Source organism: Coturnix japonica, chromosome 7 (genome assembly GCF_054131305.1).
Source record: "Coturnix japonica strain WE chromosome 7, WE-NBRP24, whole genome shotgun sequence".
In the NCBI taxonomy this organism is placed as follows: domain Eukaryota; kingdom Metazoa; phylum Chordata; class Aves; order Galliformes; family Phasianidae; genus Coturnix; species Coturnix japonica.
This window is the reverse complement of record NC_140669.1, coordinates 18,444,928-18,469,530: the sequence shown is the minus strand read 5'-3', so window position 1 is coordinate 18,469,530 and position 24,603 is coordinate 18,444,928. Positions and strand designations below refer to the sequence as shown.

General features: G+C 45.3%; 2 protein-coding genes across 3 annotated transcripts; one reads left to right on the top strand and one right to left on the bottom strand.

Annotated features, from left to right (window-relative positions):
• Positions 1 to 8: 8 nt before the first annotated feature.
• On the top strand, positions 9 to 18,168 carry CIRSR (corepressor of RBPJ and splicing regulator). 2 transcript variants are annotated; one of them, XR_014947983.1, is made up of 11 exons: positions 9 to 156; positions 405 to 499; positions 1,212 to 1,285; positions 2,552 to 2,565; positions 2,657 to 2,712; positions 3,083 to 3,131; positions 3,341 to 3,458; positions 12,723 to 12,829; positions 14,862 to 14,947; positions 16,277 to 16,369; positions 16,626 to 17,057. XR_014947983.1 is itself a non-coding variant. In XM_015868426.3 (10 exons), exons 1-10 carry the CDS (start codon positions 85 to 87, stop codon positions 17,320 to 17,322), a joined length of 1,368 nt encoding a protein of 455 aa, XP_015723912.2. In that variant the 5' UTR covers positions 9 to 84; the 3' UTR covers positions 17,323 to 18,168. The 2 variants fall into 2 exon arrangements, 1 of the variants encoding a protein (XP_015723912.2); XM_015868426.3 differs by lacking the exon at positions 16,277 to 16,369 and having other exon boundaries at positions 16,626 to 18,168.
• Positions 18,169 to 21,435: 3,267 nt separating this feature from the next.
• Positions 21,436 to 24,090, bottom strand: SP9 (Sp9 transcription factor). The gene is made up of 2 exons (XM_015868391.3): positions 23,955 to 24,090; positions 21,436 to 23,481 (listed from the first exon to the last, which is right to left on the bottom strand). Exons 1-2 carry the CDS (start codon positions 23,973 to 23,975, stop codon positions 22,126 to 22,128), a joined length of 1,377 nt encoding a protein of 458 aa, XP_015723877.2. The 5' UTR covers positions 23,976 to 24,090; the 3' UTR covers positions 21,436 to 22,125.
• Positions 24,091 to 24,603: the final 513 nt, after the last annotated feature.

Genomic DNA, 24,603 nt, shown 5'->3' with positions numbered 1-24,603 from the left:
GAAGGCCCGCCCGCCGGCCCGGAAGGCCCGCAGCCACCGGGAGAACCGCTCCGCTCAGCCGGCCGGTCGCTCCTCGCCGCAGCCATGGGGAAGTCGTTCGCCAACTTCATGTGCAAGAAGGACTTCCATCCCGCCTCCAAGTCCAACATCAAGAAGGTGAGCGGCTCTCCAGCCTATCCCGGCCGCCTGCTGTACGGCTCCCCACACAGACCTCCCGGTGGCGTTCCCTGCGTGTTGTCTGAGCTTCCCCGTGCTTGGTCTCTAACGTTGTTAAAGTTTTAGCTAGACAAAATTATACTTTGATGAAAGCTGAGTTTCAGGGCGCTAAACAAGTGTTCACGCGTGGGTGTGTTTGACAGTAGGTTCTTGTCCGCTTGAAGCAGAAACCTCCTTGTTTTAACTAGGTATGGATGGCGGAACAGAAGATTTCCTATGATAAGAAGAAACAAGAAGAATTAATGCAACAGTATCTTAAAGAGCAGGAGTCCTATGATAACAGGTGAGAGCCGCTGTTCCTGAGCTACTTGAAACAGTTTCTTTCTCACTGTGGTAGTAGATGAGGACAGTGGCTGGAAAACTGGCGTCTGATTGAGCAGAACTGAAACTGCTTTTAAATCACAGAACCACAGAACTGCAGGGATTGGAAGGGACCTCAAGAGGTCATTGAGTCCAACCCCTGCTAAAGCAGGTGCTGTACTGTAGGTTGCACATGTAGGCTACACATGGGTCTTAAATGTCTCCATGGAAAGACTCAACAGCCCCTGTGGGCAGCCTGTTCCAGTGCTTCATCACCCTTACCATAAAGAATTTTTTCTGCACGTTTGTATGGAGCTTCCTATGTGCAAGTTTTAGGCAATTGCTCCGTATCTCATTAGGACATGTGACTGAGGAGAGCCTGGCCTCATCCATTTGCCTCCCACTTCTTTTTAGATATTTATCAGCATTAATCAGGTTCCCCCTCAATCGGTGCTACAAAGAACAGGACAGTAGGTGACCTGGTATGGCAACATTGTGATGCAGAAATGCATTTCAGCTGTGATTGAAATGTGTGATCTTTGGTATGCAGTGGAATTTGCAAAAGCATTGACTGGGCTCTTGGATTTTTTGATATTCAGCTCATTAACAGATGGAGAATTTCTAGTTTTTTCATTAACTAAAACCTACGTGAACACTTTATGTATCACACTCCGAACTCTGTCCTTTCCTTTTAGGTTGCTTATGGGAGATGAGCGTGTGAAGAATGGCCTTAACTTCATGTATGAGGCCCCACCTGGAGCAAAGAAAGGTACTGGGGTCTCTGCATGTGGGCAGGCAGAGCTGCAGAGCTAATGTTGCTCTGAACAAATAACTACAGTGGTTTAGATGTTAGAACAGCATGGTCATAGAGGGGTAATGCTAGAAGGTGTTGTTTTTTGTTTTCCCACTAGAAATATACAGAGATGGGTCATATTTAATAATTTTGATCATACAGTGCTTTGATTTCACTCAAATGGAGGAATATTTAAACAACAGTTCAGTGTGAAGGGAAGATGCAGCAGCATCAGAGGTTTTGTGCTTGGCCAGATGTGTTTCTTTAAGATATTATAAGGCACTGGGCAAGAAAGACCAGACCTCACCAGCACATTGATTCCAGCAGCACAAACTGTTTTGGCCAGCTCTCCTTTTTAGAAATAGCGAGTTTTAAGTTTGCTTAAAACTTCTGCCTGAAATTCAGCTTGATCCACCTGAGGCATGAGAGTCTGCAAAGCAAGAAGTTAATTAGCTGCTGTCTTGTGAATAATGAATGCCGTATGACCCATCTCTGGTGGGCCTGGCTGTGACTCTATTTAGTACATTCATGAGCAGGAGTTCCTGAACGTCTGGTGGTCACATTGACACTGTTAAGTTTTAGTGACTGATAGATGCAGGAGTAAGAGAACATCATTTGTAAGAATGCATTTTTCCTGTTTGAATTAAAACCCTTGGCAGTGCTCGCATGGGCTCATTGTAGAGCAGATTTTGCAGTTATTAAACTTCAGAAATACTTGAAGTAATCCCTTAGGCTCAGAGCAAATGTAATTTTAAACTGATGACTTTTGCTAAAATATCTTTTGTTCAGATTTTACTGCAAAGTATGGTTGCTGGTTTGGTTAAAAGGTGAAAAACAGGTTGTCCTGTAGCTGTTGTGCTGACCTACTGAGACAGGAGGACTCAGTAAAGCCAGCGTGTGGCCCAGGCATGCTGCCCATTCTTTCTCTGGAAACCAAAGAGAACTTTGCAGCATTGCTGTCCAACCCCAAGCTATTGCAGAGTTCCCCTGGCTAGAATTTGCAAGTTTCTGTGCTTGTTCATCACAGCAATGTAATGTTAACAGATGAGCAGGTTAGTATATACTAGAAGCACATACAGGTTAGCATGTACTAGAAGCTGGTTATTTGTGTTCTCTATTTTAGTTAAGGTACTGTTACATATACTTCAACATGTTTTGTTTCCAGATTGGGCACCGGCTGCATTTTATGTGTATGATTAATCTATTGTTTCTTTTCTTTTCATGATTTCTGAAAATTGGAAGAGGAAGCTAAAGAGGTATTTCGTTACATCATTTCATTGTATTTTATACCCAGAAAGTGGAAGTGTATTGAAAAAGCTCAAACTTGCCCTGTTTTGTGTTTTGTAGCAAGAAGGAGAGACTGAATACAAATTTGAATGGCAAAAAGTCGCCCCTCGAGAAAAGTAAGATGTCTGGATTTTATCCACAGAAAATTAATTCTTTAGTTTACCTTCCATAACCTTTTCTTGTTTCTTTTCAGTTTCATTTTGTAGCGGGTCATTTGTGTAATCATTCATGCCAATGCAGTTAATTAGTATAAAGCTGTAAACCTGGAACTGTTTCCTTGATCAGCTCAGTTTTGGTTTGAATTTCATATCCAGATTTGAAAATATATCATAACTAATGTATACTATTAAAACGAGTGCTTAGCAAAAGTGTAGCTCAGAAATGGGTCCTCTTTAACTATGAGTAGTCTCAAAGTAGTTTGGTGTGTGACGGTTTAAAAAGCCAAGTGAATTTACGGTGTGTTTGCTTTTCGTGTTTGTGTAACAGGTATGCAAAGGATGACATGAATATCAGAGACCAGCCCTTTGGCATCCAGGCAAGTCATGTACATTTCGCTCTGTGTATTGAGTGTATTGCATATGTTATCTAACTGCAGAGCAGCCACATGGACTTAATTTTGTTGTGTTTCTCAGGGAATCTGAAAACATTTCTTCTGCCTAATAACACAAATGTTTCTGGTAATGATAAGTTGTAATGTTAACTGACTTAAGCCAGTGTTGTTTGTCTTCTTTTATTACCTGCTAGGTGCGAAATGTGAGATGCATTAAGTGCCACAAGTGGGGCCATGTAAACACTGATCGAGAATGTCCTTTATTTGGCCTTTCTGGAATCAACGCGAGCTCGGTGTCTAGTGATGGTTCGGGTGAGCAACAAAAGCCTTTCTGAGGGTCTGGATAAGAATGTGGGGAAAACTTCTTAGGCTTTATCTTGCAAATTTTATCTTCTTTCATGAGGTTGATGAAATGGGGGTAAGGCTTCTTATTTCATATGCTCTATCCAATGTTTCAGATCATTTCAAATGCTAGGGATCTCATTTTCTGGTTAGTAACTCATTGTTAGAAGGATCTGTAAAGGCTGTTGCTGATGATTCTTCCTGTGACAAAAGTTCAGAAGCTGCAGTGAAATTGTTTACATCGGGGTGAGAATACCTGTTAGCAAATAAATACTCACATAATGTATTGTCAAAGACTGTCCCAGTTCAGGTTCAGGCAAACTGCTCTGAAGAGCTGTGGTGTATCAATATATTTTAGTTCATCATTTGGAAAAATGGAGGTTTTAAAAATATATATATATAAATGGAGGAGTAACAGAAACTGAGCTTTTCAAGGCCTGGTTTCCTCTTCTTTCAGCTGGTTGCTTTGTGAATTATTTTATTTATTTATTTTAAATTAGGTTTTAGTGAAGAAGTGGATGTAAGAGTTCAAATTAAATGCTGTTTGCCTTGAGTGCTGTAAGTTGCCTCAAGTTTGTAATGCTTTTAATGTGTTCAAAATCTTGGTCTGCTAAGAGATACCTGATAATGTGGGTGAGTTTTCAGACTTGCTGTACTTCAAGGTTGGTTTTGCAGGGCTATCACTATGACTGCACACTTGTTAACACTTATTCTTCCGTTTCTGCTCAGGATACCTGTTTTATGTAGTAGCTCTTAGTTTTATTTCACATTGGGCCTGCAGACAGTCTTGCCTTTCAGAATTATACCACGCAGATACTTCATTTCTCTGGGATGAGGCATAGAAGACTTAAGTTGAAGGAAACAATGCCTCTTATGCTCCCCTGCTCCTAGGCATTGTCTGGTGATTACACCATTGTGTTAGCAATCCCGCAGTTGACATCCTCAGCCTTTATATTCAATAGGTTCTAACATTAAATCAATTACTTACCTCATTCCTACCTTAGACAAAACTGTGCTTGGAGCACTTGGTGGGGGTAGAATTATGCAGTGCAACTGTTACACATCAGGTGTGCTTTCATGCTGCAGAACTTTTTTTTCTTCCAGTTCAAATGATGCAGGTAATTTTTAGGAGTGTTTGGCTGGGAAACCTGAAAATATTTGGTGCATGCTTGCACCAGCTTGAAAATGGACACGTTATTTCTAATATAGGCACTATGCAGCGTCAACGTTAGGCCAACTGCTTGCTTCAAATCCAACTGAACTAATTATCTAGATGCAGGAAAGTTGGAATGCTGCATGTTTCCTATGGAGAGGGATGCTCTCCAGGCAGCTTTCCAAACAGTCATGCTAAGCCTAAGGGAGGGATTTAATGCGCAGGATGAATTTTGTGCTTAGGAAAAAGCTGTAGAACTGTTTATATGTACTCAGACTGTGCAAATGACCTCATATTTCCAAGTTGGAAGATAGTGTGCTGTGCTGAGCACAGTCTTTAGCAGGCTAAGAGGAAGGATTTCAGCAAGTAGGGGCGGGTGACAGATCAGGGTTTGTATATATAATTTGTAAGGCACTGTGATCTTGGGTTTGAATAGTCAGCTGTAATGATACTACTGCCTTCTCATTCTTTCTTTCAAGAAAACTGTGGTAAAATTTAAAACAATTGTAAGTTCTTCATTTAATAGCAGATAAGAGGTTTATAAGAAGCGGTAATATCGTTAATTAGATCAGCAGTAAAAAGGTTGTCTGCTTTTTCTAATCTCAGGCGTGCAATCCTTTCATTGGCTTTTCTAAATCTTCATCTGATTTAATAACCAGCTAAGTTATGCTCCTTTGAGGACTTCTGGAGTTTCCATGACTGTGAATGAAGTATACAGTTAAGTGAGAACACAGATTACTTCATTCAGTAATTCTCTTAAGACTCATAATTTATGCATACGTTAGGTGAAGCTTACATCTCATATACATATAATTTTTTTAACTAAACCCTGAAACTAGTCTTATGTTGTATGGGATGGAGGATTAAGTCCTTGGCTTTGTGCTGCTGAGAGCCCTACCCAGGAGTTACCACGTGCAGATCTGCAGTCAGCTCTGTAAAATTAGCCTTAGCTGAGGGTAAAATCAGTCTGTCAGAACAGTGTTTTTACATTTCCTGACAGGGCCTTGCAATAAAAAAGCCAAAATCTTTCATGTTCTGATCAACATCCCTTTCCCCCTTACTTACACAGTATAATCTTGCTTTGACCATTTCTCTTCATTGCTGTTTCCTTTCATTAAATCTGTCCAATGCTTTTTATGACCCTTAATGCTGAACCAAAGTGCACCTCTGTGAATGTTCTTGTCTTCCTCTATAAAACACGGCTCTCTGAGCTCTGCTTCTTCCTGCTTCTCTTTATCAGCAATTATATCCATTACTGTTCCTAAGCTGCTTATTCCTAGTTTGTTTTTTTCCTGATTATTTTGTAGTATATTGAAAGCATGTTCTACTGTTCCATTCTTACTTTGATTGGCATAGAAGGAAGAAACTACTACTTAAAGCAAGTAATGCTTTGAAAGGTTAGGAAGTAATTCCTTCTATGGGAGCTCCATCTCTGAAAGCTTGTTCCTAATTTGTGTGTTAAGAAATGTGAAATGTAGGTATTGTTTCATAAATGAAGAGTACAATGAACTGACTGCCAGGTTAGACCACAGCAGTCCTTTCTGGTGCCCAGCATGGGGCTTGAAGGGTTGAGATAATGATGGATCTGACCAGAGCATGTTAAAATTGTTTCAAGCTTGATAGTAGCATAGTAGTTGCTGGTCATGGTATTGATTCTTTCACTCCCAATGTGGTTTTATTTGTTTTCATGGTTTCTTAGTTCCTTTCTTGTTTATCATTGTTGGGGGCTGGCCTAAGGTTGCACGTGGTTTTGCCAGTTTGTAGATAGCACACACTCATATTACATCAACCATGAAGTTAATGTATTTGTAGTCAGTACTGCCGTCATCATAGCAATTTGGGAACCTTACTGTGAAAGCTATTAACAAGCTCTTTACTTCAGGCAAGTTAAAATAGGTTTTGAAATCTTTGAATGCAGCTGGGATGTTCAAACTGGCACAGTCCTATTGCTGTGTTTTCTTCATGGTTTTATCCGTGGTTAAACAACCATTGCAAAACACCAGCCAGAGATGTACCCTGAGGCAGGGTGGCTGTGGGTGGCAAGGTGTGTGGGAGGAGAAGGGTGGGTATCTATCGCAATCTCTGAATGGTTTGGAATTCACCCCTTATCAAATGCAGAATCCTAAAAAGCTGACAGAATGTTTTCAAAAGGTGTGCCCTGATCCTGGCAATAACAAAGAGTTAGAGCTTGCTGCACTGTGTTGGGGCCTGGCCTGTGCCTGTCAAACACTGTTCAGCACTATTCTGTGCCCTCAAGAAGAAGTAAATGGGGTCTTCTGGGTCTGTCCCAGCCCCTGCAGCAGGTCCTGTGACTGAACCAGAGAGCCAACAGGAAGCAGAAGCAGCCTGTCCCTGTCTTGCCTTTTCCTCATCCAACAACTTAAAATGCACAGTTAGTGCATCCTGACATCCTTGCGATTCTTGATGCCTTATTTCCTGAAGTCTTTCAAAGTAGTCTGGACTGTTCTTAGGAAGACCTTCTGCTACAGGTATGAGAAATGCACATTTCACTTTTAATTGCCAGTATTGTTTCCTTTGATACACTATAAATGATGCATCTCAAGACACGGAGAAAACACTGAATAGCGCTTAGTGCAGGTGCAGTAGGTGTTGTGTTCTAACTTTGGCCTTCAGGAAGGGAACAAAGTAAAGTACCTTATTTGGACTCAAGCTTTTCAGCCTCGAGGGAAATGTTTAATTTGAAATGAATGAAAACAAAAGTTTATTGGATTTAGTTGGGTTATCTGAAGTTCTGCTTTGTTTCTCTTTGAGGAGAGAGGTACAGTTCTCTTAATTCAGCAGAAAGGTACTGGTCTTTGCATTTATCTCATGTGATGGCTGCATTGTCATCTTCTTTTCTGCATGTCATCCCAAACAGCAATCTCTGAGCAGTTCCAGTGTTGAGTATCTCACACAGAGACCAGTCACTGACTCTGCTTCACTCAGATGGAGCCAATGCAGGGCTGCAGCGTGCTTGGCACAGAGCTCCGTTCTGTTTGAGTGAAGACCTCTATCTTTCAAGATCTAAAATACACTGCAGTGCACCAGCAAACAGCAAAATAATTACAATCAGTCCCTTAGCTTAGGCTTGGTTATTTTGCTTCTGGGACTATTTTACTAATCTAGCAGGTAATTCATACTAGAAAAAAAAATAATAATCTTACCATTAAAAAAGCGCCTTTTGAATAATATCTCACCGGTGAATAGAGATTATTTCTGCAATAAGGCAATTTCAGTGGATGTGGTTAGCATGGGATAATCACACCCCTGGGGTACAGCCTTGTCTGTAATCTCCCAGGAGTGTAATTATTTCATGATAACTGCACCCCCTGATGTTGCATTATTTCCATTATGAAATTCTTAGTTTTAGATATAAAGTAACTTACTTTGATCACTGGAAACTGTGAAGTAGTGTTAGAATGCTCCAGCTGTGACACGTACAGAGACCAACTTATAAGATTTACTTCTCCTTTACAAAGTTAAATTAGGCAATCAAAATGCTGCTTTGGGCTAAACTGCTTTACCTTTTTTTTTTTTTTCTTTACTGGTAAAATCCTAACTTTCAAAGTTCAGGCAAGATGAAAGTATCTCTTGTGGTTCTGACTTTACATGCAGCTGCGTATATATGTGTGTATGTGCACATACAGAGTGTGTGATATATGGAGCAGAAAAACATCACTAGCATCTAAAAGTTTGCCTGTATAATCCTGTATTTTAATTGTTAACCAGCGACAGCTGTTGGTTTTGGTGTTTTTCCATGCTTTTTGCTTGTTTGACATTATTAGAACACAGGCTCATGGGTTTTACATGCAAAAACTTTTGATGTAATGTTTTTAATTCACTTTGACATTGCCTGTAAGTGCTGTGGTCAGATAAATCAATCCAATCTGATGTTCTTGGCCTGTTAAACCTAGGCTGGGTAGTGCTGGGCATCATTCTCTGTTGTGAACTGCTGTTGCAGTCAACCAGCTTCATATATATTCTGTCCAGTGAAGAAGCGATTCTGCAAAATGATTTAAATATTTATGGAAAATTGAGGCAAATAAAAGTCAAAATGTGACTGAGTGACACGTACGTGTACCTAGTGTCTGACCTTCTACCAAGATGAGAAAGCTCTTGGTGTGTTAGCATAAATGCAGACTTCTGAAGGCTCATCAGCACCTCCTAAAGCTTGTGCCACCTCTTTGTGTTACCTGAGTGTCCCCACACACACTGTGCTTGTCTGTCACTGATCTTCAGCTTCTTTGGGGTGAGAAATCCTTTGCCTTAGAGATCATTGAAATTGTCAGCTATGCTAAGACAAGAAAAATGAGATCTATGTCTGTATTATGAGTAGAATCTCCCTGCAAGCTTTCCAGCAAGAGATGCAGTACCATTTTGTTTTCCCACAGATAAAAAGTGCCTTGTATTGGGAAAGCAGGAATGGATTTAGGTGTTCTCTTGAATCTGTATTAACAAAGGAGAGGTATTTAAATATGTTAACTGCGACCATTTGTATAAATGGCCATCTGCAGAAATGCAGCATGTATGAAACTTTCCTTTGCGGTCTGCAGCTGAGACCTTTGATTGTGAGCAGTAGGAGCCCTAACAGAACCTTCACGTAGTTCAAGAACTATCTCATTTCAGAATAATCCTCCATTTACGCTTCAGAAGCCTCTGTATTTGGTGTGAATGGCATTTGAGTAATAAATATGGATTCCTGTAGCAGTTTGATATCAGACTTAAATGTTTTTTATTTCTTAAAAATTGAAGATTCTCTGAAATGGCCTGTGACAAAAGCACGGCAATGTGTTACATTCACTTAAACTGCAGACGCTCTGAAGAAAAGCTAATTAAAAGCCAGAGGTTTTGTATTCATTGGTTTCTCTCAATGCCAACTGCAGCAGTTGCTTTGAAGTGTAAATATGGTCTGAATGTAGTCATCCCCGAAAGAGATGGAAAAATTATCAGTGAAAAATGATCAGTTCTGAATTAGTGGAGGCTGCATAAACTTGCTGGGTTCTTCACGACCAGGGTCACGATCATATAATTATGATAATAGCTCTTTGTCCTTTAGATAAATGAGAAGTGTCTACTCTTATCTCTGCCACAACTGCGGTGAAACTTGACAGAAGATATGGCGTGATTAGGCTCAGCCTGTAGTTCTTCCCCATTTTTGTTAAATTTCCTTTTAAGCCACCTGAAAAAGAACCTACAAAACTGCGTGGAGAGCACAAAAAGTATGTGGGTATCTTATTGACAAACCTGTCTCATAATTTTGAAGTTAGGCTGCCTTTTAAAAGCAAAACTCAAAAAGCCTTGTGTCTAAATGGTACTCCCTGCCACCGTGCAAAGTCACATTCTGATTTCAGCCTATACTCACCCTTCTTGTGATCATTTGCTAAGGCAACCAGCAGTGTGGTTTTACAACACTTACTTAAGGTGAAAGAGCTGTTTGCAAACTTGCTGGTGTATGCAGGTCTATGGTGCTCTGCCTACAGACAGAACAGAACTGGGCATTGTTTGTTTCCTTTATGTTTCTGTTTGGAGACTGTAGCATGCAGCTATGCTGTCCTCAGACAGCAGTTATGTACTGGCTAGGGTGATTTTCTCCTGCCACAGGTTGGAATGATGGTTAAAGCATTACAGCTTCTTACCTCTTTGCTTTTCATATGTATTCTGTAATAAAAATCTAGATAGGAACTTCATTGATTGCAAAGGATAAATGGGTTTGTTTATCTGTACTGGTGACAGTAGGGAAAGCTTTTATCAGGAAGTTGAGCTGACGCTGTCGAGGGTATGTAACACAAGCAGAGAGATGGAAAAGTGCTATCTTGGTGATAGTGGCAATCACAGTATTATGGTCTGTCCTTACTGCCACTGAAACCCTTGTAGAAAAAGTGGTATTTAATCACAGTTGTTATGAAAAAAGGTTTTTAATGCCCTGTTCGCTAATATTGGGTAATTTGAAAAATGTGCTTTAGACATTTTAATGGCGGTCTGTTGGATGGCGTGTTACAGCTAGTATTGTTCTCACAAGGAGGAATCCTTTGCCCATGCTCATTAGAGGAAACATTCTGGCAACAACAAAGCATTACACGCGCTCTTTGCATTTGTGGCTTTGTGAAAAGTACAGACAGGATGGAAAATGACAGTTTTGGCTATAGGTAGCTCTTGTTTCTGGGCTGAGAGCGGGGGTAATAATGTGGGGTAAGAGAGCCTGCTGTAAGCTGGGCGGTCAGTAATTGAAATCCAGAATTATATTGCCCCCTGGTTGTTTAATAGAAGCAGAATTGATTCTGTTAAATTGATCTCAGTAAAGTGCAGTGAGAAATTGGAGAGCTCTTTGTTATAGAAACAAACTGGCAATATGTTGTAGAAGTCTTCGCATGATATCCTTGTGAAATCCAGCATAATGGATGCTCACGTGGGCTTCAGAAAAATTCTACTTACAGCTCTACTGTGTATTTAATTGCATGAATATTATAGAGGTGCACCAATAGCTGTCAAACTAAGGTTGCGCTTGGGTTGTACTTTGTGGAGACTAAAATCCTTCTTTCCACACTTCATTGAGTGGTTTGAGTTTTCAGGTTTAATGTCCCAACCCGGAGGTAACCAAGCCTTAAAACCTACCTTAAATGAAACATAAGAGAGGGTGAAGGTATTAAAAACTCTGAGAAGTAAGAAGCAGGGAGAAATATTTGCTTGAAAACAGTATTTCTTAAGGCTGTGAAAAAGATAAAAACTGTGAAAAATGAAAAGGTAAATTCAAGAAAATAAGCTTGGCAAATTGAGGAATTGCTACTTAAAAATAGCAAGGTATTCTATTTGATGGAGGCCAAATTAGAAACAACTGAATTCATAAATCGCTTTAATCTTAAGGTCTTGTTTGTTTGTTTGGTGTAACTTGTCCATGTCCACCAGACAGGAGTAACAGTGATGTCAGCTGTCCTTGTTACGTAGTACTATGTTGTGTCTGAACCATTGCTGTTGGAGCTACAAATGCATCTCCTTGATGCCATTAATAAATATGGGAGCAAGGCTTCTGTACATTTGCTTTAGCCTTGTTTGTGTTCCTTTTAAGCATGTCTGTTATGTGTGTGGCTGTGCTGATCCTGGTGGGAGCAGGCACTCTAGCAGGCCACCTCTTTGCTTGTGCTGGTCAATGCTTTACAGCACAACTGCAATCAGCAGGGCAGAAATACACCAAAACCAGTAACATTGTGCTTTCGTGATTGGCTTTTGATGTGGAAAAAATGCAAGAGATCCTGAAACATTTCCTAAGTTTTCTCTTCTTCATTCTTCCTTAATGTATCAGCCTGTTTGTTTCTGTGAATAGTGTGCTATACAGGAAAAGAGAAAATGCCTGTTCAGGGAATGATGTGATATATTGATAATCATAGTGTTCAGTTAAAGCCAAAGAGCCAGGTGTGGGGTATGTAAGTTACAGCAAGGCCAGTGTGGTTCAGACAAAGCTGCTGTGCCTAATCCCAAGCACCTACAGTAATGTGAGGCACTGCACGCTTTTGGAGCTGAGAGCTGTGAGTAGACTTAGAGTAACAGCGCAGAGACCCAGCATGTCTGGAGGGCCCTAGAATGAGGAAGGACGTAACTGATTTTTCCCTGTATTTATTTTCTATCTGCGTACCATGTTTCTGATGATGGTTACTTTCTGTGTTTGAGTTCCAAAATGTGTGAAGAATTATGAAAAACACCTTATTAGTGGCATAGTAGCAACATGTTTTCCCCTTGTGTTAGGGGAGAAGAGGCTCTTAAAAGTCTTGTTTTATGTTTTTTCTTTAGGTTTTCTGTGCTTTTTGTGCTATAGCAGAAATACACTTACCTAAATATATTGTTTTCAACATGACAAAGTTACATAAGAGAATCCCCTTGTACTTAAAGAAAAATGCAATTATTTTCTATTCTGAATCTCCAGACTGCTGTTTTAGAAAATCATATCTGATTATTTGCTCAGCAGAAGATTATTGAGTTGATTTAGCTGTGATTTTACTTAACAAAGCTTCAACTGAATTCCTACTGTGGAGTCCAAAAAAGGTAGAGAGATATAAATGATACATTCAAACTGTGATTTTTGTGAACAGGGCCATCAATGCACCCCTCGGAGCTAATAGCGGAGATGAGAAACAGTGGGTTTGCACTGAAACAAAATGTACTGGGGAGAAACTTGACCGCAAATGATCCATCACAGGTAATGATCTTTTTACCAGTAAGCTGAAAATGTCTATAAATCTAAATGTGATTGCTTGTGAATTGCTACTTAATGTTTTCCAATATGCATATCCATAGGAAAGCCGAATAGCTGCACCAGTGGAAAATCTCCAGAAACTTACTGTGTTTTCCGGCTCTGTTTTAGTCACAACCATGAATCATAAGTTACCTTTTTTTTATTTTAAATCTATCTGTAAAAAATTAAATACCTCCTTTGGGTGGCTAGAAATTAGATTTTTCATAAAGGAGTGGCTGTGGGTTTTGACACTTAGATGTGGTGCAATGGTGGCCTCCTCATGAATGTTTGCCCAAGTGTTACCAGGGCTGCTATAGCCAAAGATGTTCTTGCTTAACTGAATATTGTTATGTCTGTTATTTCTGAGGGAGAAAATATTTAATTGTCATTACTTAGACTGCATAAGATATATTTAAAATAGAGGCAATTTGATAATAATGTAAAGTGAATAATTTGCACACATTACTTGAGCGAGCTGCTATGTGATAACCTATGGGAGGATAGTCAAGATGCCACGACACCAAGTTTCAACTAGAGACAGACAACAGCCCTCAGCTGGTCTTGAAACACCGCAGTCAATCAGTAATTCCTTCTGTCTCCACAATTGGATGTATGTAGGTTGCTCCAAAAGTAATACTTGCTATTTATTTCCATTGAAACAACAACAAATACGAAGAGCACAGTTAACCCTATTTTAAAAAGCAAATTCTCAGCTACAAAACACTGTTTTTCAACATGGTCACCACCATTAGCTGGTTCACACAGATGAACTGAGTGAGATGCTCTTCATGTTGTGGTGTGACAGCTGTGCATGGCCATCTGGAACATGACTTGTCTTTCATGTTGCTGTCATCACTGCTGAAACACGCCACCCACCAGCTCACTGTGCTCACATCTGCTGTTTGATCTCCATAAACATTGAGCAAGCATCGGTGAATGTTATAAGATGCAGTTTTTTTATGTATGGAGGGGTTCAGTGACACACCTTTGCTCAATGCACACTTCCATGTCAGGCCCCATTCTGTCAGACTGCCCCTCTGCTGCCATCTGTCACAAGGCAGCAACATATAATGGACTGTTGGTGGGAAGGTTCAGCCTCTACTGCCACGCCACCCACATCTGCCTTTGACATCATGGGCCAACATAATAAAATAGGAGGCAGTATTTCTGGAGCAGCCTTTGTAATGCATGGTTAAGTGGAGCAAGGTGATACCAGTACTTTAGCCTTACATTAGGTGAGGTATTTCTTGGTTTTGGGTTGGTTTTTTTCCTTCTTCTTTATTTTATTTTATTTTTTGGAAGGGCTTTTTAATCTTTATTTCCCCTCCTAAGTGTGGCTGAAATAAAAACCATTGCGGTGGAGCACTGTAGTGTACCAGATGTACATAATTTGAAGATCTGAGGGTCATAAAGTAGCTATGCTGTGTTGATTGCAATACTGTATGCAGATTGTATGATTACTGTATTTTGCATTGCTAGAACACTGTATGAGCATTTAAGCGCTAATAGCACAACAGTAAGGTAGATATGTTAATACCCATTTTCCTAATGACAAAACTGAGACAGAAAAGTAATTTGCTTAAATTACTCCGGGTTTGAGCAGGACTGGCATCGTACCTATTCATCCAAGCATGACAAAAATGAGGTGACTTATCCTGGGGAATTGTGTGGGCTCCAAAATAGGCTCATTTTTATTAACTGCTTCAGAAATGTTTCTTTCCCTAGCAGTGATTTTTCATATGTTACTAATAACTTCTGTTGTATAACCCCACGTTACAGCACCTACTCAGCTTGGAGACAGAATGTGGGTGGGTGTTTTTTTCCTTGCAGCAAGTACGTTGCTTTTCCCAAAGAGTCTTCAGTTGACTTGGTAATGCAAGCACACTTGTGCCTGTGCAAAAAGAAGGCATGCACAGATGCATCACTTTTAATACAGTAATCTGAATGGGGAGGTTGCCTTTATCCAGGGACTCAGTGTTGTATTACTTTCTTGTAGGAATTTGTTGCAAGCGAAGGAGATGATGATCCAGAAGTTGAGTTTTTAAAGTCACTGTCAACCAAACAGAAACAGAAACTTCTAAGGTAAGTGCAGTATTATGTGGAAGGGCTCTGTGCCAGCAGTATATATGGGCCCTATATACTCATCTATGTGCCCTGTTTCTCATCTAACCGGGGTTCGGAAATAATAACTGGCTCATTGAGGATGATTCCAAATCCTGTTTTAAAATATTGTTTTGTTCTCCATTGCTGACAGTATTTTCTTCCAGAATTAAATGTTTGTTTACTGGTTTACAACTTGGCCAAGTATGCTGTTTTATTCCACACAGTTGAAGTGGACCTGACCTTGCAACTTGTTGTCTCAGTTGAGGCGTGTTGATGTGCTTTAGAATCATAGAGTCATAGAATTACTCAGGTTGGAAAAGACCTCGAAGATCATTAAGTCCAACTGCAGCCTAACCATAGTACCCTAACTCTAACAACCCTCTGCTAAATCATGTCTCCGAGCACCACATCCAAATGGCTCTTAAACACATCCAGGGATGGTGACTCTTAGGGTCAAGAGTTTATAGATTGCTGCTTCAGCTAAGCCAGCAGAGGGAGCTCCTCGTATTTCTGTCCTTCTAATAGCAAGTTAACAGCATTTTCGTTATTTGCTTCTAACCTACTGATTTTATATGTCAGGTGACTCGCAGTATTTTCCTCTGTTCATTTGCAACATTATCTTGAAATAACTTGAAATTGTGTAAGAGCTACTGCCAAATGGATCCCATACAGGTATCACTGGTTAAAACTGCAGTCAGCTTTTAGGGCTAAATTAAAAACCCCACACGCTGTGTCCATGGAGAGCAGAAGGGGAGAAAGGTAAATTGCGAAGCAGGTAACTGAGTAGGTAGGTTCATATGGTACCTGTGTATGTAACCAACCGTCCATTGAAAAGATTGGTCATATTCTATGTTTATTTGAAGTAAGGAATGTATGTGTAGTTTGATTGATTTGAAACAGTGTTTTGTTTGAACTTCTGCTGGCCCAACACAACCGATCATAAGAGTTCATGTTTTCAGAAAACGTTTGATACTTTAGATTTTAAGAGTCTGAAGGGATCTTTTCAATAGGCTGCAGGTAATGTCAGCGTTCAGTCACTGATTTTCTGAAACACATAAGCACAGCAAGCATTTAGTAATGAAAACTTCTGCAGAAGCAGTTAAATGGCAGCCAGTGCATGTGCATGACAGGGTGGTGTAATTGTGGCTGGGACATCAATGTTCCTGCTTGTGAGAGAAGGCATTAGGGAAAATATCAGCATTATTTGCCTGGGGAACTCTGAGACGTAGGCTTTAAAATTTCAGTTTCTATCATTAATCGACAGTGAAGGCTAATTGCTTTTTTTGCCTTTTCAAAATCTCTTCTAAGCGTGCACTAATAAAAGCAGCAGTGATGTTCCAAACTGTCTCCAGCAGGCTGACAATAAGGAAGCACTACAATTAATTACCTGTGTTCCTGCTGGTAAGGCCACAGTGTTGTTCTCTATTTCTTAAAAGGAAGGGATTGAGAAACCATCTTCTGACTACTCTTAGCTCAAGGTTAGCAGCTTAACACGCTTTAACATACTTTGCTGGATGAGGATTGGGATTCAGTGTGCTTTTATGGAAAATAGTGTATTTGCTGTGTAGTGAAGTCGTCAACTTTAAAAGACAATGACTGTAATTTCGAGCATGTTAACAAGTCTGATTGCGTTACTCTCTTGTTTTGAAAATGAAAGGAAATTGGATCGTCTGGAGAAGAAAAAGAAAAAGAAAGACAGGAAGAAGAAAAAGCAGCAAAAGAAAAAAGGCAAAAGTAAACACAAGAAACATAAGATGAGCTCCTCTTCCTCATCCTCCAGTGAGACTTCAGGAAGCAGCAGCGGCAGTGAGACCGACGGCAGAGATAAAGCGGCACAAAAGAAGATGTATTCTAAGAAAAGAAAAAAAGAGAAGTTTTCAGAGGCCAGCAGCAGCGATTCAGAAGGAAAAGCGAAGACTAGGAAGGAAAAACTTTATGAAGATCTCTCCAGTAGTCACGGTAACAAGGACAAAGATAGGGAGAAGTATAGACTTTTAAAGCAAGATAGTTCTGCGGAGAACAGCAAATGGAACTCCTGTGAGGGGGAAAGAAAGTCCAAAAGCAGATACCAGAGAGAGACTGAAAGAAAGGAGAGGGATAGCAGGAGCCGGAGCGCGGATGAGAGGAGAGGGAGAAGCCCTTGCGCAAGTCACAGCAGTCACAGGCAAAGGCAAAGAAGAAAAAGCCCGAGTCAGAGCCCTGGTGGAGAGCGTCACAGGAGGAATGGAACCAGGAGCCCCAGCACAGACAGAAAGGAGAAAAAATACAGGGAGAATGATGGTGACAAGTGCAGTAAAGTGGAATACAGAGAAAGGAGCAGAAGCAGAAGCCGAGAGAGGAAAAAAAAGAGATAGTGTGGGGGACGGGTGCGAACAAAAACGTCTCCTTAGTGAATACCTGTAATAAGGGCTGGGTTCCACATTACTCTTTGTTTTCCAACCTTTTATCTAGCGTTTCCTAAACAAAGCCAACAGCGTCATTTCTATGATGTTACAATATCTGTAAATTAGGACAAATGTCGCGGTGTTTTTTTTACTGTATGTAAATATCCCTGTTGGCAGGTATCTTATGAGCACATGCAGTAATTCCTATACCTGAGTTTTAAGGTATTCCAGAGCGGCATTTGATACTCCTGAGTTCTGTCGATGGCCATTTCTGTTTTGCTGCAGCAGTGAGGGGAAGCAGAAGGCGATAGGGAAGAATCCTGGGGTATGTGAAACGGTAACAAAACGTTTGAGATAGTTGTAAGTAAAACCCCTGCTTCCAACTTCAAAACATGATGTTGTAGAGAGCTTGGTCTTGTTGTTGTTGTTTTATACTGCACCATTTCTTTTCCTTAAGATCCCCGCAAGAGATCAATTTCATGAGTTAAAACAACAGAGAGACATAGTTCACATAAGTGTGTAGCCAACGTTTTGTGACCTCCTGCAGCGTACAGCTTGGTCAGGGCTATCTAAACGTCTCGAGCCCCCGTTGGTAAGTGTCAGTACAATGTCAAGTTATTGTTCGATAAGCTCTCAAAGACATGAAAAGAATATTTACTGCCTCAACTGCTGCGGGTGTTTCATTGTTTGTAGTAGGAAGCTCATGTAAATATCCATCCTCTTGCTTTTTGTGGAGCAGACTTCTTTCTCTTGGTGACTGTTGTTTGTTCACACGCCGTTATGAACTCCGGTAATAAAATACCTTATTATTTAAAAGCATTGAGAATTGCCTTCTTCTCCAGCGTGTTCTGAGCCCAATGCACAAGGCAGATGTTTTGCTTTCTGTTTCAGGTGGAGATACATCAGTGGGCAGGTGAAGGTGCTGCTGAGCTGACGGGGAGCTTCCTTCCCCTCCTCGCTGCCAGGGCAAACAGCACTTTATTACCAGTCCACTTCTACTCCTTCAACTTGCCATGCCATTTTTCAGTATCTCGCAGAGTATAATATATGGTGGAAGTGACCTGGCTCATCTTTTAAGCACGTGTGAATGAGTTTGAAAGGGTGAGCCATTAAGAGATGTCACCTTCTTCTGAATGCTTTTGCCTGAGGTTGCTCGGAGTGTTCTTAATGAAGTGGCCGGGATTAAAGATGTGCACAATCCCTATGGTAATGTGTGTGTGAGAGCTCTGAGAGAGAAGGAATGGGAGGCCCATACAAAGAAACTGAATGTTGCCTTGTGAAGAATGTGCTGTCTGTCCCTCTGGGGTGGCCAGCGTGATAGGGGAAAAGGTGTATTTGTGTGGCAAACTTCATGTTGCACAGAGCAGGAAAATTCAAGGGGTAAGAAGCAATGGGATGTGCATCCCCAAGGCAGGGTGTGTGTGTGGCAGGGCTCTGGTGCCCACCTGTAGGAGGTGCTGTCGCTTCACGGATGACGGTAAGAGCGTCTTTTTTTTATTATTATTATTATTATTGTTCAAAAAAGCACGGGCTGAGGTCAGAGGTGACGGGGCCACCTCGAGTTCCCCCCGAAGGAAGCTCTATTTATGTTGTCATTGATTAATTCCCGCTCCCTCATTTGATTCCGATTTAGAACGATTTGATTCTAATTGAATTAGCATGTAATTTGGGTGTACATAATTACTGTAATTATGACGTTCAGGTAAAGGCAGCTTTCGGCTTCGGAAAGGCAGTTTTAAATGTTCTACTTTTGTCTCTTCCCAGAGCGGACAGGGACTCCGCTCCCCGCCAACCACGTAGTAATTAGCCCATCTCACCGGTAAAGCTCTCACACCGGCTGAGACAACGAAGCCGAGGCGGAGGGCGGTGCGGTTTCGCCCGGTGCCCGCCGGCGGGGTCCCCCGCCGGCGGGCACCGGGCGAATCCGCACCGCCCAAGGCGACCCCCGACCTCGCCCCGCAACCCTCGATTTTGGCCATTAGGTGGAGCCCGAGAGCCGCCGCAATGAGGTTTAGTCTTCCGCCGTCGGGAAAGCGAAGCCTGGAGTTTTCACCCCCCTCTGTTGCCGTTAGTATTATTATTATTATTATTTCTTCTCCCCTCTTTCCGATGTGTTAAGAGCGTTGTCCTTTGAGGGGGTATTTGGTGTTCAAGTGATGCGCGCTACCAATAAACACTCACAAAAGGCGGGGGAGGCGGCTGAGAGCGGAGCGAGGAGAAACTTTCCGTTCCAGCAGCTAAAGGCGCAGTTATAGTGAACGGGGCTCGTTGCATTCGCTGCTTTTATCCCCCCCAACCCAAGCAGCCCCGCAGCGATGGGCTGCGCGGAGCCGCCTCCCTCCGTTCCTCTTCCCTCCGGGTGCTTCGGAGCTGCGGGTTGGAAGAAGGGCAACGAGATTTATTCCGCTCTCCTCGCACCTTTAGTTGGGTTTTGTTTCGTTTTTCTTTGTGTGAAAGTTCCCCAGACCATATAATTATCGCCGACATGTACGAAAGAATGGCGTCGTTTATTCAGAAATAGGTGACATGCTTTCTATTTTCCCGGTTAAACGAACCGGCGCTGCGACCCGGAGCTTTTCCCTTCTTTCGTTTCGGGGCAGCCCGGCCGTGATGGACGTTTTCTGACCCGAAGGGGCAAAAGGCAACGCGAAAAGGTCCTTGATCAGTGAGCTGAGAATTGTAACCCCGGCCTGGTAGAAACCGGACCCGGATGGTTCCCTTTGATGTGTTTGATTATCAATGGAAAACAAAACCTCCTCCCGCCCCGCACCCGCCGCATTCCCGGGTAGTCCGACCCGCAGCCCTCCCGCACCGTTCGGTCCGGAGGAGCAGCGGGGCTCGGCCGGCAGCTCCGCCGTGTTCTCTTTAAGGCGACGTCTTTATTCCGGTCGGTGGCCGACAGCAGAATCCGTTTCCCCGTGTTGTCAGCGTTCACTATTTTATAGCGGGTTAAAATATCGCCGTCCCTCCGATCTGTAGCGGGCGGCTTAAATTAACTTTCTTTACCCCCCCTATTTTTTTTTTTCCTGCTCTCCCCTCTTTTTCTATCCTTTCTAATCGCGCGATTATCTCATTTAACAATTTGCCTTTAAGAGAGAGGGGAAAAAAAGAGCAGCAGAAGAAATACCGCGGCTGTTGGGTTGGTGGGCAGGAGACAAAGGGAGTGCAAATAATTTTCATTTCAATAATTGCCTTCTGGTCAATTTAACTGTGCCTTATTTTGAAAGAGGCTGCCTAAATGAGATTCCTGTCCCAAATGTGTTCCCAGGCCTTAGCCCGGCCTTTAATTATTCCCGAGTTTTTTTTCTTCGGCATAAGACGCTGCACTGAGTAATCACAAAGAAGTCAGAGAGCATCCTTGAACCTTTTCAATAGCAGAGCCACTGATATTCAAATACCGCGCAAGGACCATTTGACTGCATGGGGACATAAGCATTTCCAATTCGCTATTTGCATAGATCGACCGGCTTTGAAAAGGAAAGGAGCAGTTGTCTTCCCGGACATTAAAAAGCCTCGTTATCAAATCGAGTGCTCGGTTTGGGGCTTTTAAAACGTTTACATTTTATCTCAGGTTGCCCTTTACCGTTTGACATGCAAATTCGGCGCAGTTAATTTGGACAATTAAAAGGAGCTTCAAGGGAGCTTTGTCACCGAGCGTATCCCGGCTTTTCCCCGCGGACCGGCGGAGATAAAGTTGGCCAGAACAAATGATGTCTGGGAGATTAATTAGATATTTGATAAGACATGAATCCCTAATAAGGGAATACAAGGCACAGGGGGCTGCTGCGCGCTCTAAGTCAAAATTAATAACATTTAACAAGATTTTCATTTAGGCATGAAATGTCTTTTCCGGAGTATTGACTCGAGCGCTTTATTCCCCCGAGGTTCCCCCCCGCGGTAACGGCGGCACCACCCGAGCAGCGGCCCCGCTCCGCACGGCGGCTCTTCCCCAAGCAGCCGAGAGCCGGGATTAGGACCGAGAGCCGGCTCCATCCCAGCCCCGCAGCCCTGAGCGAGCCCAGGGCCGCCCTGGCCCCTGCCCCACCGCCGGCCTGGGCACCAATAAGGACAGAGCCGCGAGCGGATGGTTCCGAGTCCTTTAATAATACCAAAATGAAAATATGTCGAGATTTGATTCTTGTTTTGTTGGTTGTTTTTTTTTTTGTTTGTTTGTTTTGTTTCCCATACAGATAAACGCATTTAATTTCTTTAAGCGACCTTAACTTACGTGTGTTGGAGTGAAATGTGAACTCAACGTTTTAAATATCTTTTACATATATACTGACTTCCACAAAGTGCATCAGAAATTTCAAATAAAATAATTATATAGATATATATATAAAAACAAACAGAAAAAAAAAAAAAAAAAAGTAACCGAAGCCCCCAAAAGCTCCCTGAATTTCAGGAATTCACCGATAAAATTAAAAGGAACCCCCCGACCCCCCGATCAGACCCACATTTACAGGGAAAAATAAGCGACCACACTCGGGTTGGGTTTTGTTTTCGTCTCCGACCCCTATTTATACAGCTGCTTATGAGATACAGAGGAACCGTCTCGGCCTGCCGCCTTAGTTTCTCTCACCTTCAGCCTCCCAGGGTGCTTTCCTTTCAACAGAAAGAAGAGGGAAAAAGGAAACGTGGAGGGGAAGAAAAAAAAAACGAAACGGGAATAAGAAACGAAACGAAAACTCGCAGAAGCGTCCCTCGGGGCGGGGGGTCGGGTGGCCGCCGTCCCTCCCGGGCCGGGCCGGGCCGCGCTGCGGGCGGCGATCCCTAGGAGTCGCCGGGTCCGCCCGGGGGTTCCTTGCCCGGGCCGCGGGCGGCGGCCGCCCCGTCGTGCAGGAGGAGGTCGGGGGACTCGGAGCGCGGCGTCTCCAGGTTGCTGGCGTCCGTGTCGCTGTCGCTGCCTTTTTTGCCCCCGCCACCCCCGTTGTGCGTTTTGATGTGTTTGCTCAGGTGGTCGCTGCGCATGAAGCGCTTGTTGCAGACGGGGCAGGCGAAGCGCTTCTCGCCCGTGTGAGTCCGCAGGTGCCGCTGCAGCTCGTCGGAGCGCGTGAAGCGCTTCCCGCAGAAGAGCCAGTTGCAGACGAAGGGCCGCTCGCCCGTGTGCCAGCGCAGGTGCGCCTTCAGGTGCGAGGTCTTGCCGTACACCTTGCCGCAGCCCGGGATGTGGCAGCTGTGCAGCCCCTTGCGCCGCAGGCTGGCCCCGGCCGGCCCCAGCCTCTCGGCCTCCTGGCAGTTGGGGCAGTCGCAGGTGGCGCGGCCCGAGTAGCGGCGGGCGGAACGCGCCGAGCCGCCCCCCGCCGCCGCCGCGGCCGCCCCCGAGATCATGGCGCTGGCCGCCGCCACCGCCGCGCTGGAGTCCGTGTAGGAGGGCAGCACGGGCTTGAAGCCCTCCTGAGCGAGCAGGTGCTGGCCGGTGGAGAGCAGGTGCGAGGCGGCCGTGGAGCCCAGGCCGGTGGAACTGAAGGCGGAGTGGGTGAGCGAGCTGAAGTCGGGGTTGTAGGTGCCCAGCTGGGAGTGCAGCGAGGCCTGGGGGGCGCCCGAGTGCAGCGAGCTCTGCAGCCCCCCCGCCGGGTTCTGCACCTCCAGCCACGAGCCCGGGTTGGCGTGCACGTCCCACCACGGCGAGGCCGCGCCGTTGGCCACCTCGCCGGCCGACAGCGTGGAGTGGAAGCCCGACTTGTACCAGGATTCGTAGGGGTGCGCCATGCCCACCCGCGGGTACAGCCCGTCGGCCGCCGCGCCGTGCACCTTGGAGATGAAGGCCGACTGCCCGGCCGGCTCCTGCGGGGACACGCCCGCCGCCGCCGCCGCCGAGTTGGAGAAGAGCCCGCCGTAGTCGCTGCTGAAGGCCGAGGAGGTGGGCGAGGTGGAGGCCAGGCAGAAGGCGCTGTTGGCCGCGCCCGTGCCGCCGCCCAGTCCGCCGGAGCCCCTGCTCGTGGCCACCGCGAAGCCCGACAGGCCGGAGCCCAGGTTGCAGCTGGACGCCGAGCGTTTCCAGGGGTGGAAGCCCCCCTTGGCGAAGGCGCTGGACTCGGGCAGCGTGGTCAGCGGGCTGGTGTTGCCGATCTTGTTGCAGGTGGCGGCCAGCATGGCCAGGGGGGTCGTTCCGAACCGCGGCTCCTCCTAGGACAGACACAAAGCCGCCGTCAGCCTCGCCCCCGCGCACCGGCCGCCGACCCGGGAGCGGGAGGAAAGGAGCCCGCCCCGCCGACGCGCGCCCGGAGGCCGAGGCCCGGCCGAGCCGGAGCACGTCGGGCACCCGCCGGGGGCTCCTCGATGCGGGTCGGGGCCGGCACGGCGATGCGGCGTCGGGAGGAAACGGCGCGGCACGAAGGCGCGGGGAGCGCGGAGCGGGGCTGGGACGCGGGACCGACGACGGGTCGATCGGGGTAAAAACCGGCCCCGAAACGGAGCGAAACGCGCCTCGGCTCGGTCGGTGACGGTACGAGCCGCAGAAGTAAAACGAGACATAGAGCCGAGGCCGCCGTCCCGCCCCGCGTTGCTGCGGCCGGAGCGGCCCGACGGGTGACCCGGCTGCCGCCCCGCGCGGGTTTCCGGAGGCGGCGGCCGCGAGGAAACGCGCCGCCACGACTTACCCCGAGGATGGACGTAGCCATAGCACGACCCTGGGCGGCTGCGGCCGAGCGGGAGCGGGACGGGGGTCGGTGCGCGCCCGCGCCGCCCCGGCAGCGCCAAGGACACTCCGGCTCGGCGGGGCTAAACTCTGCCTAAGTGCGGGGCGCGCCCGCTTTGAAGTACCGCTGGCTGCCAACAGCGCCCAATGAGGGCGCGGGCGGAGCGGGCCGGAGCGGCCCCGCAGCCAATCAGGCGCGCGGAGGTGCCGGCGCCGGGGCGCGGGGCGCGTGCCAGTCAGAGCGCGGGGAGAGAGATGCGCGCCGGGACCGCTCCGCAATTAGCGCCGTGCCGTGCTATGATGTGCCGTGCTATGCCGTGCTATGATGTGCTATGCGGTGCTGTGCCGTGCTATGCGGTGCCGTGCGGTGCCGTGCGGTGCCGTGCTGCCCGCCCCGGGACGCGGCCGGCGGCGGACAGAGCGGGGCCGTGCGCAGGATCCGGCGGAGCGCAGCCGCGTCGCTTTGCGCCACGGGGTCCGCGTCGGTGCGGGCGGCGGGACGGCGCGGTGTGACTGCGCGGGATGGCCGCGCTGTGTCCGCTTTGTTCGTTCCTTTCGGTGCGAGAGGAGCGAGGGACGCCCCGTCCGTTATGTCAGACCCCGCCAACCCC